The sequence below is a fragment of the Mirounga leonina genome, unplaced genomic scaffold, assembly GCF_011800145.1.
Source record: "Mirounga leonina isolate KUSES-001 unplaced genomic scaffold, KU_Mleo_1.0 Mir_165, whole genome shotgun sequence".
NCBI classification, from domain to species: Eukaryota; Metazoa; Chordata; class Mammalia; order Carnivora; family Phocidae; genus Mirounga; species Mirounga leonina.
In genome coordinates this window covers 82,226,864-82,239,463 of record NW_023270415.1, presented here as the reverse complement: position 1 = coordinate 82,239,463, position 12,600 = coordinate 82,226,864, and the positions used below count along the sequence as shown (strand labels likewise).

At 61.4% G+C, this 12,600-nt stretch overlaps 3 protein-coding genes across 7 annotated transcripts in view; 2 read left to right on the top strand and 1 right to left on the bottom strand.

The window, feature by feature from the left end:
• Positions 1 to 217: 217 nt before the first annotated feature.
• SLC52A2 (solute carrier family 52 member 2) lies at positions 218 to 8,211 on the bottom strand. Of its 2 annotated transcripts, none has more exons than XM_035012166.1 (5): positions 7,866 to 8,211; positions 7,299 to 7,489; positions 6,315 to 7,185; positions 6,097 to 6,220; positions 218 to 434 (listed from the first exon to the last, which is right to left on the bottom strand). In XM_035012166.1, exons 2-5 carry the CDS (start codon positions 7,426 to 7,428, stop codon positions 429 to 431), a joined length of 1,131 nt encoding a protein of 376 aa, XP_034868057.1. In that variant the 5' UTR covers positions 7,429 to 7,489; positions 7,866 to 8,211; the 3' UTR covers positions 218 to 428. The 2 variants fall into 2 exon arrangements, with proteins under 2 accessions (XP_034868057.1, XP_034868056.1); XM_035012165.1 differs by lacking the exon at positions 218 to 434 and adding an exon at positions 5,543 to 5,990.
• Positions 8,212 to 8,331: 120 nt separating this feature from the next.
• FBXL6 (F-box and leucine rich repeat protein 6) lies at positions 8,332 to 11,381 on the top strand. Of its 4 annotated transcripts, none has more exons than XM_035012164.1 (9): positions 8,332 to 8,748; positions 9,006 to 9,164; positions 9,329 to 9,374; positions 9,690 to 9,821; positions 9,896 to 10,003; positions 10,091 to 10,204; positions 10,273 to 10,504; positions 10,592 to 10,838; positions 11,130 to 11,381. In XM_035012164.1, exons 1-9 carry the CDS (start codon positions 8,354 to 8,356, stop codon positions 11,278 to 11,280), a joined length of 1,584 nt encoding a protein of 527 aa, XP_034868055.1. In that variant the 5' UTR covers positions 8,332 to 8,353; the 3' UTR covers positions 11,281 to 11,381. The 4 variants fall into 4 exon arrangements, with proteins under 4 accessions (XP_034868055.1, XP_034868054.1, XP_034868053.1 ...); XM_035012163.1 differs by having other exon boundaries at positions 9,329 to 9,392; XM_035012162.1 differs by having other exon boundaries at positions 10,592 to 11,222.
• A 24-nt stretch (positions 11,382 to 11,405) lies between these two features.
• The window catches only part of TMEM249 (transmembrane protein 249), a 2,235-nt gene continuing 1,040 nt past the window's right edge, over positions 11,406 to 12,600 (top strand). The window contains exons 1-4 of the mRNA XM_035012287.1: positions 11,406 to 11,475; positions 11,659 to 12,011; positions 12,086 to 12,236; positions 12,517 to 12,597. Coding sequence (XP_034868178.1) covers positions 11,406 to 11,475; positions 11,659 to 12,011; positions 12,086 to 12,236; positions 12,517 to 12,597 — 655 coding nt within the window. The remainder of the gene's footprint in view (positions 11,476 to 11,658; positions 12,012 to 12,085; positions 12,237 to 12,516; positions 12,598 to 12,600) is intronic.

Below are 12,600 nucleotides of genomic sequence, written 5' to 3'. Positions count from 1 at the left end.
ATATAGATATAAAATGAACACATGTCAAAGATTCTATTTAAGTCATTCTTTTTTTTTTTAAAGATTTTATTTATTTATTTATTGGAGAGCGAGCGAGAGAGAAACAGCATGAGAGAGGAGAGGGTCAGAGGGAGAAGCAGGCTCCCCGCTGAGCAGGGAGCCCGACGCGGGGCTCGATCCCAGGACCCTGGGATCATGACCTGAGCCGAAGGCAGTCGCTTAACCAGCTGAGCCACCCAGGCGCCCTATTTAAGTCATTCTTTAAAAGAGATTCAAGAATATTATAAGTGCTTCAAAGAAGTCAAAGAATCACAGATCTATGCAGAATAAAGGATTGTTGGAATTGACTTACAAATGGATACAAAACCAGCTTCTTCCACAACTGGAGGAGGGAAATCAGCTGAACCTCCATGGGATGGAATTCATTTTCAGGTCTGCGGAAAACAATCATTTACATTGCTACTAGTTATTTACAAACACAAAGTTGTAAAATGGTTTAAAGACAATGAGAGGCACCAACCTTATAAATCAGAGACCCTGGGATCATGTAACAGAGCACAGCTCTCCTTAGAGACACCAGTAAACTGCTCTGCTCATTCAGTCTTAAACTTTTTACATCCCAGGCCCCATCCCCTACGTGCTGTGATTTTCAGTCCCCAGGATTCCCAGACTCCCAGTCCCCCTAAAAACCCTATTCTGCTCTGTCCCAGCCCACCTCCCCAGATTCCAAGCTTCATCTCCTGTTACCCCAGTACCTAGTCCCCATCAGCCACATCCTCAGGCCCAAATTCCTCAAGGTTCTGGCCCTGAGATCCCCCCACTCAAGTCCCCCCAGTTTGCTCCAGCACCAGCTCTGATGGCAACTCCCAAGGACTGGAAGCCAGACCACCTCCCACCCTGCCCAGAGCCCCTGTGCTTCGAACACATCCAGGGAGAGGGGAGTCCCAGTGATGGCTGAGCTTGGCTGATCTCCGGCTTGGTGGGTGGAGGGGAGAGGGATGGTGACCCTTCATTCAGAAAAACGAAGAAGTGTGATGTTCTTCATGTCAAGACTCCTGGAGCCAGGTGCCATGATACTGCTTTGAAGAGGGACCCAGCCAGCCAGGCCATCCCCATTCAACACAGTGGACCCTCAAGAAACGTGAAGCCTGCCCCCTGTTCCATGTGGAGACCTCAGCGGGAGGGGATGACTGGCTCCAGGCTCCCAGCCCCGCACTTGCCTCACCATCAGCTCACCCCAGCTCCCTGGCCCCCTGGAGGATCCACAGTGGCCTCACCACAGGGGCCTTTCTCACTATCTCTGCTCTCCAGTGGAGGTTTCCAGACCCCTGGCTTTGCTGCGCACATGCTTTCTTTTCCTGTCTGCATTCTTTGGTCTGGGTATGAACACCTCTTCTCTGCCTTCCCCATGCTGGTGGCCTGCCTTTCCAGCGACCTGCATACAGAGTTGGTGCTTGGCCCTCTGTAGCCACACCACCCCGCTCAGCACTCTCAGAAGGGTGCCATCCACAGAATGATTCTACAAAGGGAACACTCTGGGGCGCCTGGGTGGCTCTTGATCTTGCCTCAGGTCTTGATCTCAGGTCTTGAATTCAGGCCCTGTGCTGGGCGTGGGGCCTACTCAAAAAACAACACAAAGGAAACATTTGGGGAGGCTCAGGGGTGTCAGGAGGGGCCGGGTAGGAAATCTTTTCCAATCTGCTTTTTAATTAGCTCAGTTTTCCCACAGCCTTTGCAAAAGGATGGAAATTTCAAAGTTGTCTGCAGCTTGTCTTTCACCAAATTAAAATGCTCATACTGTTATGCACACACAAAAGAACTTCCCCCAAGAGCAGCCCTTGGGACCTTGCCTGCCCCCTGCCTGGCCTGGCTCTGGGCATTCTTCTTCTTCTTTTTTTTTAATATTTTATTTATTTATTTGACAGAGAGCGACACAGTGAGAGAGGGAACACAAGCAGGGGGAGTGGGAGAGGGAGAAGCAGGCTCCCCACTGAGCAGGGAGCCCGATGCGAGGCTCGATCCCAGGACCCTGGGATCATGACCTGAGCCGAAGGCAGACACTTAACGACTGAACCACCCAGGCGCCCCACCTGGGCATTCTTCTGAGAGGGTCCGATGCCCTGGGAATTCTCCCTTGCAGGTCAGGAGCGGGTCAGAGAAGCACTATGCTAAGGAGCTGGAGGTGGAGGCCTAGGAGAGGAAAAGGTCATGGGGAGGGTGACAGGGAGAGTTGCCAAGAGAATGACTGACTCTCCCCCAAGCAAGAAAAGATGGACCAGCACTGGGGGTCCTAAGGTCTGAGCTGTCCTGAATGTTTCAGGGAGGCATGCTTCACTATGTCCTCGGTGTGATGGATAGCAATCAACTCACCTTTGCTTAAACAAGCAGGAAATTGTGCACCCTCGTAACTTGAAAGTCCAAAGATCTAGCTTCAGATGCAACTGGATCCAGGCACTCCTAGGATGTTTTCTGGGTTCTGCCTCTCTCCACCTCTCACCCTGCTTGCCTCCGGGGAGCCTTCATTCTCAGGAATAGTTTGGGGAGCTTTTTATAGCTCTTGGGATGACTGACATCCTAAGACAGATGTCACGGTGGACCCTGACTTGCTCCATAGGAGCAACGGTCCCTTAGCTCAATCACCGTGGGCAGGAGGATGGACATAATGATTGGATCATCCGGGTCACCCACCCAACAACAGGGTGGGGGTAAGGGGTCCTGTGATTAGCACCCCATCAGAACCCTAGTAGCCTCTGAGCCCCCCGGAAGGGGCAGTGGAGAGAAGGAGGTCAGCGCTTGGAGTGGGTAAGTCCAAGTGGCCTTGTGGCCTCAGGCAGTTAGCCTCCCTGAGACGGGGTGGACATGGCCAGGGTGGCTGATTCCGGAATGGCTGATGACCTGCACTCATTCACTGGACAGGGTCCCAGATGCTCCCACACTTCCATTTTCTGGTGCCACAAAAGCCAGGAAGTCCCTTTGAATTCCATGGAGGAGAGGAAGCCCCTTAGAGGACCATTGTTCCATGCCTTTTTTTTTTTTTTTAAAGATTTTATTTATTTATTTGACAGAGAGAGACACAGCAAGAGAGGGAGGGGGCCCTGAGCAGATGCTAATGGGAGGACACAACCATTTTATCATCCAGGTGTTGTCATACCTTCAACCGCATTGGAATTCACACCTCCTTAGGGACTCCAATAGGCTGAGAACCACAGGGCCTTTAGTCATTCCACCAAAGCCAGGTGAGGCTTGCCCAGACACTCACAGGCTCAGTCTCAGGGGAAGTGGCCACACACCTGGGAAAGGAAGCTGCACGTGGCAGGCCACACCTTAGCTAGCCCTTCTCTGGTTCTGAGGAACTGCGGGGCCTGCTCCTGGTGGTGGGACAGGGCAACAGTGGGTCTGTAGCTCAGGCCTTGCTCTTACCCAGGGGGGTCCTCTCTGTGGACAGCCAGGTGCCAAAGGTCCTGCCTTGGCCACTGCCTCCCCTCTGGGGTCTCCTTCAAATTGCCCCCGGCCCTGGGTTTGAGAGACCCTCTGGGCAGGGCTGTGAGCTGGAGTCGTGGGCCACCTGCTGTCCAGCTGGAAGTGTGGGTGCCCTGGCGACCAGACTCAGTGCTGGGCAGTCATGAGTAGGAAGGGTGTGTCGGGGAGGCTCTCAAGAACTCGGCCCTTCAGCATCTCCCTCCCCTTGTTATTTCCTACAAGGCACTGACAGGAAGGCCCTTGAGGCTCCTAAGGGCAGTGGCTTCCTCAAATTGTCCACCTCCAGCCCTGACCCCCAGGTTCAGGGCCACCTGCCCCCCTCTCTCCAGGGCCTTACTCCTCTGTGGCCCTTGGGCCTGGCACAAATGCGTATGTGGGCAGAGATGAGGCTCTCGTAAATGCCTTTGATTGTCGCCTGACGGAAGAGAGAACAAGAACTGGGGGGCAGCTCCCTGAGCTCCAGCCCCAGGGTGGGCAGGGGAGGGTGCTGTTGGAGGGGGAGGGCAGAGGGCGTGCCATGCTCTCGTCCTCCTGCCTCTGAATCTCTCCACTCACCACCGCCAAGGTGGCTTCTGCAGCCCACACCCCACCTACTGGCCCCGACTCCCAAAGGCAAACAGCCACGTGAACCCCCCACTGCCCCTGCTCCTTCTCCAGGCCATCAGCATCCTGGGAGGCTGGGACCTGGCAGGTGGCCTCCTGTGCTCAGGGCGGGGCTGTGTCTGAGCCACCTGGGAGCCTGGGCCCTCCCAGGACTTGATGCGGCCCCAGACCGGAGGCTCCAGTGGTCAGGGCCTGGGGGGGGGGGGTGTCTCTCCCACCTTCCTGCTCAGCTGCTCCTGCCAGGGCAGGGGAAAGAGGAGACCTTCAAAGGCCCATGTGCAGGCCAACTCAAGGACAGGCAGCTTCTGAAGTTTAAAAAGGGCATCCGGGACCAGAACAATTGTGGGAAGGGGTTGGGGCAGGCAGGGCAGGAGCCACTTTTCCCAGCCCCCACAATCACTGGGGTGAGACCCTGGCAGCAGCAGGCTCCCCACTGCAGAAATGGGGCCCCTTGTCTGTGAGAATAGGATTTCAGTGCCAGGCCAGTCACACTGGATCACAGCTCGGGTGTCCTGCCTCCCCTGCGGAGCCTGTGTCCCCCATGGGCCTCTGCTTCTGGCCTGCCCCAGAAGCCAAGAGGAGGTGACAGAAGCCTGAGCCTCTGCCCACTGCAGCTTCCATCCAATATCCTCTCCTGAGTCCTTGCCGGTCCCCTTGCCTGGCTGAGGCACTCCTTTCAGCCCCCTCCAGCCCTTTGTGCGGAACCACCCACTCCAGCTCAGGCTGCAGTCAGTGCTAAGGCTCTGCTCCCTGCAGACGCTAGCCAAGCAAAGGCCCACACTGCTATCCCAGGGCTGGGGCAGGTATGGGTTGCTCAGGAACAGGGGCCACTTGTCAGAAGCCCAGGGAGAAGGCAGACGCTGCCACGTCTGCCTGAATAAAGAGCGTGGGCCATCTGCACATTTGATCACAGAAGGAGCTGGAAACTAGGCGCCTGTGGCTTAGGGAAGGCAGCAATGCTCCTGACCAGAAGGATCCCTAAACTGGCTGGAATCTCTTCCAAGCCCTACTCACTGAGCCCCTTCTGTGCCTGGACCTTGCACGGAGGCCCGGGCATAAGCCCCCTGGCAGGACCCTCCCACAGAGGAACAGACGCTACCGCTGCTGGGTCACAGCAAAAGAGAGAGCTGGTTCTGTTTGATGCTCGCGCCCAGCTGGCTCAGCCCACACAGCCCAGAGATGCTTACAGAGCAGTGACCCTGATGGGAAGAGGCCTCACCACTCAGCTGGAGATCCGGGATGAGCTGATGTTGGGTGGACACCATGCTGCCTCTGACCACCGTAACCTGTTCTCCGGGGGAAGCTCTAAAAAGCGATGGGGGGAGGGGGGGCAAGGGTCCAGGGCTCGGAGGGCTGGGAGAGCAGCCGGCCAGGGGTGGGGGGCCCCTGCCCAACAGTTCGAATCAGCACTCCAGCTCAGTAGGGGTCTATCTGCACAGAAGTTGACTACTGGGACCCATGGAGTAACAGTGATTTATTGTGCAAGCCCCACACAGGCTCCAGATCTGGGCCAAGTTCACAGCCCTAGCTGGGCCCTGGTTCTGGGACTGTTCTGTGGTCCCCACCCTGACCAGCATCTGCTGTGGAGTGTACAGGCATCCATGAGCCTGCAAGTGAGGAGGGCCTCCTTGGGTCGTGGGCACTGGGGCGCTGGGGCATCTCAGCCTGACGTCACGTTCCCCATCTGCCCAGGCTTAGGGGCCACACTGGTCCACACAGTCCTTTCCACTGCGGAACACGTGGTAGATGCTGGTGGGAGGGAACATGGCGACAGCACCGAGCAGGGAGCCCACCTGGATGGCCACACCAGCTGCCAGCAGTGCCGGACGGCCGCCGCCGTGCAGCAGGGAACTGGCGGCCACCTTCACATAGGAGAGCACGCCCAGACACAGCACCCACGCCAGCACCTGGGAGGACGGGCACAGCAGGCTGAGCATGAGGTGTCCCCTGCTCTGGGGGCAAACCCCTTCCCCACTGCAACCCTCTCTGCTTCAGTGTCCCCAGTGTACTCACCACAAGGACCACCCCTGCAGAGGTGCCCACCAGCGGTGGGCAAGGGCTCAGGACTGCCAGCGCCATCAGGTAGGCCCCAAAGAGCATGCCCAGCACAGAGAGACCAGCTAGCCCCGCCAGAGACCTACAGGGGTGAGCAGGAACTCAGGGCTGGCCGCACCAGGACCCAGCCCCCATCCCTAAACTCTGCCCCGAATGCCTTGGGGACCCTCTTGTACCTGCACAGCACGCCCATGGCCAGAAAGCAGGCGAGGGGGTTGGCAGCGCTGCCCAATACCACTGCCAGGTGGTAGGCCAGGCGGCCGTAGGGCAAGCAGGAAAAGCTCTGCACGGCAGGCAGCACACCATTGGTCAGCGCGTTGGTGACGGCCAGCAGGCCCAGCAGGCAGGCACCATGCACAGAGAGCAGCCGACGGGCCTCAGGCTCTGGGCTGGGAGTGGCGCCTGTGGCTCGGCTCAGTGACTCCTGCAGTGGTGAGGCCTCTTCTTCCTCCTCCTCCACTCCCGGGCCTCTTGCCCGCAGGCCAGACCCCGGACCCGCTGTGGATGCAGATGGTGGTGATGGCAGTAACAGCAGGAGACCCTGGAAGGCGGCAGCCGAAGTGACCAGAAGGGCGGTCAGCACCCAGAAAAAGGTGCTGGCAGGAAAACGCTCTGGGAAGTCGTGGGGGAGCCAAAGGGTGCCATTGGTGGGAGATGGCAAACATTCAAGGTGGCCTACGCCCTGCACGAGGGCCAGCACACAGGGCAGCAGGGCACTGAGGCCCTGACCCAAGAAGAAGGAGCGCAAGAAGGGAGGTGGTAGGTGGCTCAAGAAGGGCAGGAAAGTGACGTTAGAGGCACAGCAGGCCAGGGCCAGCACCAAGGCCAGCGTTAGGAAGGCCACGGAGTGGAGCTGCCCTGCGACTGGGGACACATGGTGCCACAGTGGGGCCAGCAGGGCTGTGCCCACCACGCCCAGTGCCTGCACCACCTGGATGGGGCCCCGCTCGCTCTTGCCCGGAGCCAGCCGCCTCCACAGGGTCACCACCAACAGACCCAGGTTCCCCACTGCCACAAGCACGGAGAGGTATGACGGGAGACTCCAGCCTGCAGGGAAGGGAGAAGACCATGTCAGGGCTAGGTGCAAAGGGACGATGGGCAGCTGCAACCCGCCTTACCTGGCACACCTGAACCCCTCTTCCCTGCGCACTCCCACTCACCCTCGGGAAGTTCTTTTACCACCACAGGCAGCTCCACCCAGATCCCGTTGATGGCAGCCCAGGAGCCCATGCCAAAGAGGGCCACCAGCAGGTGGGTCAACACCAGACGGCCCAGTGGGGGTGCTGCCATTCAGCCCAAGGCTGGGCCCTTCAGAACAGGTCAGGGTCACAGCCCGCTCCTCTTTCCCCACCTAGATCCAAAGAAAACGCTTCAGCTCTACTGGGAACCGAAGACCTCTCCTATCTTGAAAGAAACAGACAGGGATGCGGGATCACAAGTCAAAGACACAGAACTGGGATCAGAAGAGGACCAGACCGCCTAGACCAGGGAACCCGGAGGGTGCCCGGGGTGGGGCATGGGGATGACAGGGGCCAAACACACCAAACAGCACGGCTAGGCCTGCAGGCAGAGAAGCAGGAAGCCGGGCCCAAGGAGCCCCGACCCCAGAGGGAAATGAGCAAAGAGGGACTCCATCTTCGGGTCTGAGTTGCTGCGATCACCACCACCCTCTCCCCAAAAGGGACACGGACTCCGGGACAGGGGCACCCCTACGGCGCCGCGCACACCTCTGCTGCTTCTGCTTCCCAGTGGGAGTCCGAGGCTTCAGCGAGACCCAGGACAGCAGGGGTGAAGTCGGACTCCGGGGGGAGGGATGGGCCCGGCGCCGCCCCTCGCTGCGTCGGGTGGTCGGCGAAGAGCTGCCCGGCGCGCCGGGGGACCTGCGCCTGCTGATCCTGCACCTGCGCGCTCGCCGCCCGACAGCCAGTCGTCTCGCCACCCTCAAGGGCGCCGCCTCCCGCGCACGAGCGCGGCTCCAGCGCAGAGCCGGCGAGGCGGGGAAACGCGGCTCCGCCCGGGCGGGAGCTCGGGCTCTCACGCCCTGGAGGACGCCGCGGGACGGCCAGCCCCCGGCGTGGCCCATCGCCGGAAGCCCCGCCCCGGAAGTCGGGCGATGAACCCGCGCGCAGGGGGCCGGCCCGGGGCTCAGGTCCCGCCTCCGCCCCGCGGCTTCGCCTCTTCCGTCCGCCGCGGCCGCGGAGTCCGGCTGGGAGCTATGGCTCCCGGGGCGGCGCGGCGGGCCCGACGCAGGGCCCGGGGCGCGCTGCCGGCCGGGGCGCGGGCTCGCTCGGCCGAGGACTGGTGGTGGGACCAGCTGGCGCCGAGCGGCTCCGGGTACCACCTGCTGCAGTCGGACAGCATGCTGCTGGTGCTGCCGGGCCCGGGGCCTGCCCGCACTCGCGTGCAGAGGCGTGCCGCCCGCCGCGCTCAGCGGCTGCTGCCCCCCGCGTCCCGCGCCTCGGCCGCCAAGGCCAGGCCTAGGGCTGCGCCCGCTGCGGAGCCGCAGCAGGGGCCCGACCCGGGCTGGGGCGACCGCATCCCCCTGGAAATCCTGGTGCAGATTTTCGGGCTGCTGGTGGCGGCCGATGGGCCCATGCCTTTCCTCGGCAGGTACCCCAGGCCCACCGAGCGCAGCCGCATGGCTCAGGCTGCCCTCTTGCCCACCGAGCGGGTGGCTGAGGCGGGGGCAGAGGGCGTAGCCGAGAGGGCGCAGTCTCTCAGGGGTCCGGTTAGAGCCCCCACGGCCTGTCTTTGAGCTAAGGTGGCCGCAGCGTTGTGAGAACAAAGGGGACAGGTCTCTCCTCTTAGGAAAACCCGCAGCCGCGGCCACGGAAGGCCCGGCCCCTCAGCAGAGATTTTTCTCCCAGGGCTGCACGCGTGTGCCGCCGCTGGCACGAGGCCTCCTCCCAGCCCGCGCTCTGGCACACCGTGACCCTGTCGCCCCCGCTGGCTGGCCGCCTCGCCAAGAGCGGAGCCAAGGCCGAGAAGAAGGTTCTCGCCTCTCTGGAGTGGCTTATGCCCAATCGGTGAGACAGTCCCTCTTTTCTCTATCCTCTCACTTCATTTCTGTGGCTTCTGGAAAGCCACAGGCCCATTTCTGTCTCCCTATACCGAAGTGGTGGGTGGGGGAGACGCTGACAGAGGGGCAGCGAGGGAACACTATGCAGCTCTCCCTCTGCTGTCGGCCCAGGTTCTCCCAGCTCCAGAGGCTGACCCTCATCCACTGGAAGTCCCAGGTACACCCTGTGTTGAAGGTGAGAGCTCTAGGCTGCCCTGCACACCAGCGGCGACACGTGGGGTTGCCCGGTACTTCCAGGGAGTGGGTCAGGCACCTGGAGCCCAGTGTTGCCCCATGGGGATGCCTGCCTGGTTCTCCTTTCCTGTTGTTTCTTTCAGCAGGGAGGTGTCAGAAGTGGAGCTCCCATGTTGGCTGCCAGGGGGAGAAAGGAGGCTCTAGCTGAGGCAGAGGAGAGGGTTCGGTGTCGGCCACTGGTTTCTTTCCTTTGCCGACCACAGAGACCCAATCTCTGCTGGTGCTCTGTCTTCCACAGCTGGTCAGCGAGTCCTGTCCTCGACTCACCTTCCTCAAGCTTTCTGATTGCCATGGTGTGACCCCTGACACTCTGGTCATGCTAGCCAAAGCCTGCCCCCAGCTCCACAGCCTGGATATACAGCACTCCATGGTGAGCCCTGTGTCCCCAGGGGTCCTGAAGAATCCTGGGCCGGAGTGACCGGTACCCATGTGCTGGGTTCCCAGGTGGAGTCCACAGCCGTGGTGAACTTCTTGGAGGAGGCAGGGCCCCGAATGCGCAAACTGTGGCTGACCTACAGCTCCCAGACAACAGCCATTTTGGGTGCGCTGCTGGTAGGTTGGTGACAGGCAGAAGCAGAGACGGATGCTGAGCCAGGGTCTGCCAGGCCACTGAGCCTGTGTTCTCTTCCACCTCTGCAGGGCAGCTGTTGCCCCCAGCTCCAGGTCCTGGAGGTGAGCACCGGCATCAATCGCAACAGCACTCCTCTCCAGCTGCCTATTGAGGCTCTGCAGAAGGGCTGCCCCCAGCTGCAGGTACCTGCCACCCCTCCTCTTCCACCTGCCACCCTCCCTCCCCATCTGCAGCCTGGGCCTTGCTCCAGGTGCTGCGGCTGCTGAACCTGATGTGGCTGCCCAAGCCTCCCGGGCGAGTGGTGACTCCTGGCCCAGGCTTCCCCAGCCTTGAGGAGCTCTGCCTTGCTGGCTGCACCTGCAACTTTGTCAGCAATGAGGCCCTGGGCCGCCTGCTCCACGGCTCCCCTCATCTGCGCCTGCTGGATCTTCGTGGCTGTGCCCGCATCACACCTGCTGGCCTGCATGATCTGCCGTGTCAGGGTCAGCTTTCTCTGGCTGGTGGCTGGGTGGGAGGGATGTGGGTACCTCCTGCCCGCCCCACAGCTCATGACCACTCTTCGCTTCCAGAGCTAGAGCAGCTTCACTTGGGTCTTTATGGCACATCCGACTGGCTGACTCTAGCCAAAGAGGGCAGCCACCTGTTGACCCAGAAGTGGTGCCACACTCTGCGGGAGCTGGACTTGAGTGGCCAGGGCTTCAGCGAGAAGGACTTGGAGCAGGCCTTAGCTACCTTCTCAGCCACCCCTGGGGGCTCACCCCCAGCCTTGTGCTCTGTCAACCTCAGGGGCACCCGGGTCACACCAAGCACGGTCAGGTCAGCATCCCCTTCCCCAGTCCCTTGGAGTCGGTACGGCTTGCCTCCCCGACAAGCCTGGCTTGCAGGCTTCGGGTGTCCAAAAGGGGAGCACTTACTGGCCAAGCCCCTGCTTAGGATGGCCCTTAGGGACACCACGGGTACTGGGCTTGGGCCTCGGTGGCTGTGGGTGGCAGAGCCAGCCGTGGCACCTGGGCAGAGAGGGCTCCTTACACTGGCCTAGCCCTGCCAGGGCCGGGGTCTTCTGGGAGCCAGGGGCTCGAGTCCCCATGGCCTGCCCTGCCCCTACAGCTCTGTGATCAGCAGCTGCACAGGCCTGCTCTACCTCAACCTGGAGTCCTGCCGCCGCCTTCCTCGGGGCCTGAAGCGGGCCTACCGAGGCCAGGAGGAAGTCCAGTGGTGCCTGGAGCAGCTGCTCACCAGCCTGCCCTCCTCCAGCTAGGCAGTCCCAGACCCCTGACCCTCAGGTAGCCAGCGGCGCCCTCCACCCTTTTCGCATTTTGGATGTTTGAGCATTTTGTTACAATAAAACATTTTTAGGAACTCTGTGTGGTCCTTTAGGCGGGGATGAGAGGACAGGTGTTGTACCTGAGGGAACCACTCAAGGCTAGAACTGGCCGAGAGCTTGTGGGGTGGGGTGGGGTGGGGGGGTGGCCTTCCAGGGTTCCTGAGGCTGCCTGTGGTCATGCCTTGCTCACTCACTGCTAGGCGTGAATCCTGGACTGAGTGTGTGTATCCTGCCCTCAGGGACACTGAAGTGAGCTGTCTGTGGTTGTGTTTGAAGCTCTGCCCGGGCAAAAGTAGTGATGGGGCGGGGGAGGCCTGCTCAGCCATGGGGTTCAGTGTGGGGAGCCTGCCCGCAGACTTCTCTCCAGCTCAGGCCTGGGATGTCTTGCCATCCTCCCTTCCCGTGAGGACTGTGAACCAGGCTGTGCAGGGGGCCTCTGGTGGTGTGGGGACTCACAGGGAAGTGCGTGCTCACTTCAGGGCCAGGCCTGGGGAGTCCCCGCAGAAGGAGTAGTCAACACAACAGCCCCTTCTAGAACCCGCTGCCCAGAACTTCTAGAACCCAGGCCTCGCCCAGCCTGGACCACCACCTGGTGTCCCTCCTCCGCCCTTTGTTTGAAGGCCGCTCCTTCCTGGACCGCAGCCCTGGAGGCTTTCTTCCCCCAGGTATCAGTGCGACGGCGAGCCCTGGGCGGTGGCAACCTTCCAGCAGCCCAGCTGACCCTCTGTGCCTAACCCAGGCCCCCAAGGGCCGCATTAGCGGCCTGCCCACGACCTCCGGCGGCAAGTGCTTCCAGCTCTGGGCCCTAGGACTCTTCTGCACCGAGCGCCACCTGGCCAAGCGCCTGAAGAACAACAGCTTCTACCCGTTCACACAACAGCAGCCCAATGGTGCGCGTGGACCCGGAACCAGCACGCGGCGGGGGCGGGGCGGGGGCCCACTGTCTGACCCCCCCGCGCTCCCCGCCCCCGGGTAAAATCCTGCTTGGGTGGGGCCGGGGCCTGGACCTGGGGTCTGATTTGAGTGGCGGCGGGGCGGGCCCGGGGCGGGCGGCCGACGGTGCCCCGCGCTGCGCGCGTGTGCGTGCGGCCTGCCGGGCGCCGGCCCCGCCACCCCGGGCTGCGAGCGGGGGCCAGCTGTCCTCACGCGCCGCCGCCGCGCTGCCCGCAGTCTTCGTGCTCGAGTACTACCTGGACACACTGTGGAAGGGGGCGCTGCTCTTCGTCGTCTGCCTCTTCCTCGTCAGCTTCGGCC

Bases quoted from the DNA above. Each gene is read 5' to 3' on its own strand.
- FBXL6 (XM_035012161.1), top strand. From the start codon at position 8,354: ATGGCTCCCGGGGCGGCGCGGCGGGCCCGACGCAGGGCCCGGGGCGCG. The intron at 10,004-10,090 runs GTAGGTTGGTGA...CCACCTCTGCAG, and splicing joins CCATTTTGGGTGCGCTGCTG to GGCAGCTGTTGCCCCCAGCT. The intron at 10,505-10,591 runs GTCAGCTTTCTC...CTTCGCTTCCAG, and splicing joins GCATGATCTGCCGTGTCAGG to AGCTAGAGCAGCTTCACTTG.
- SLC52A2 (XM_035012165.1), bottom strand. From the start codon at position 7,428: ATGGCAGCACCCCCACTGGGCCGTCTGGTGTTGACCCACCTGCTGGTG. The intron at 7,186-7,298 runs GTGAGTGGGAGT...CCTTCCCTGCAG, and splicing joins GGTAAAAGAACTTCCCGAGG to GCTGGAGTCTCCCGTCATAC. The intron at 5,991-6,096 runs GTGAGTACACTG...CCGTCCTCCCAG, and splicing joins CTGCAGGGGTGGTCCTTGTG to GTGCTGGCGTGGGTGCTGTG.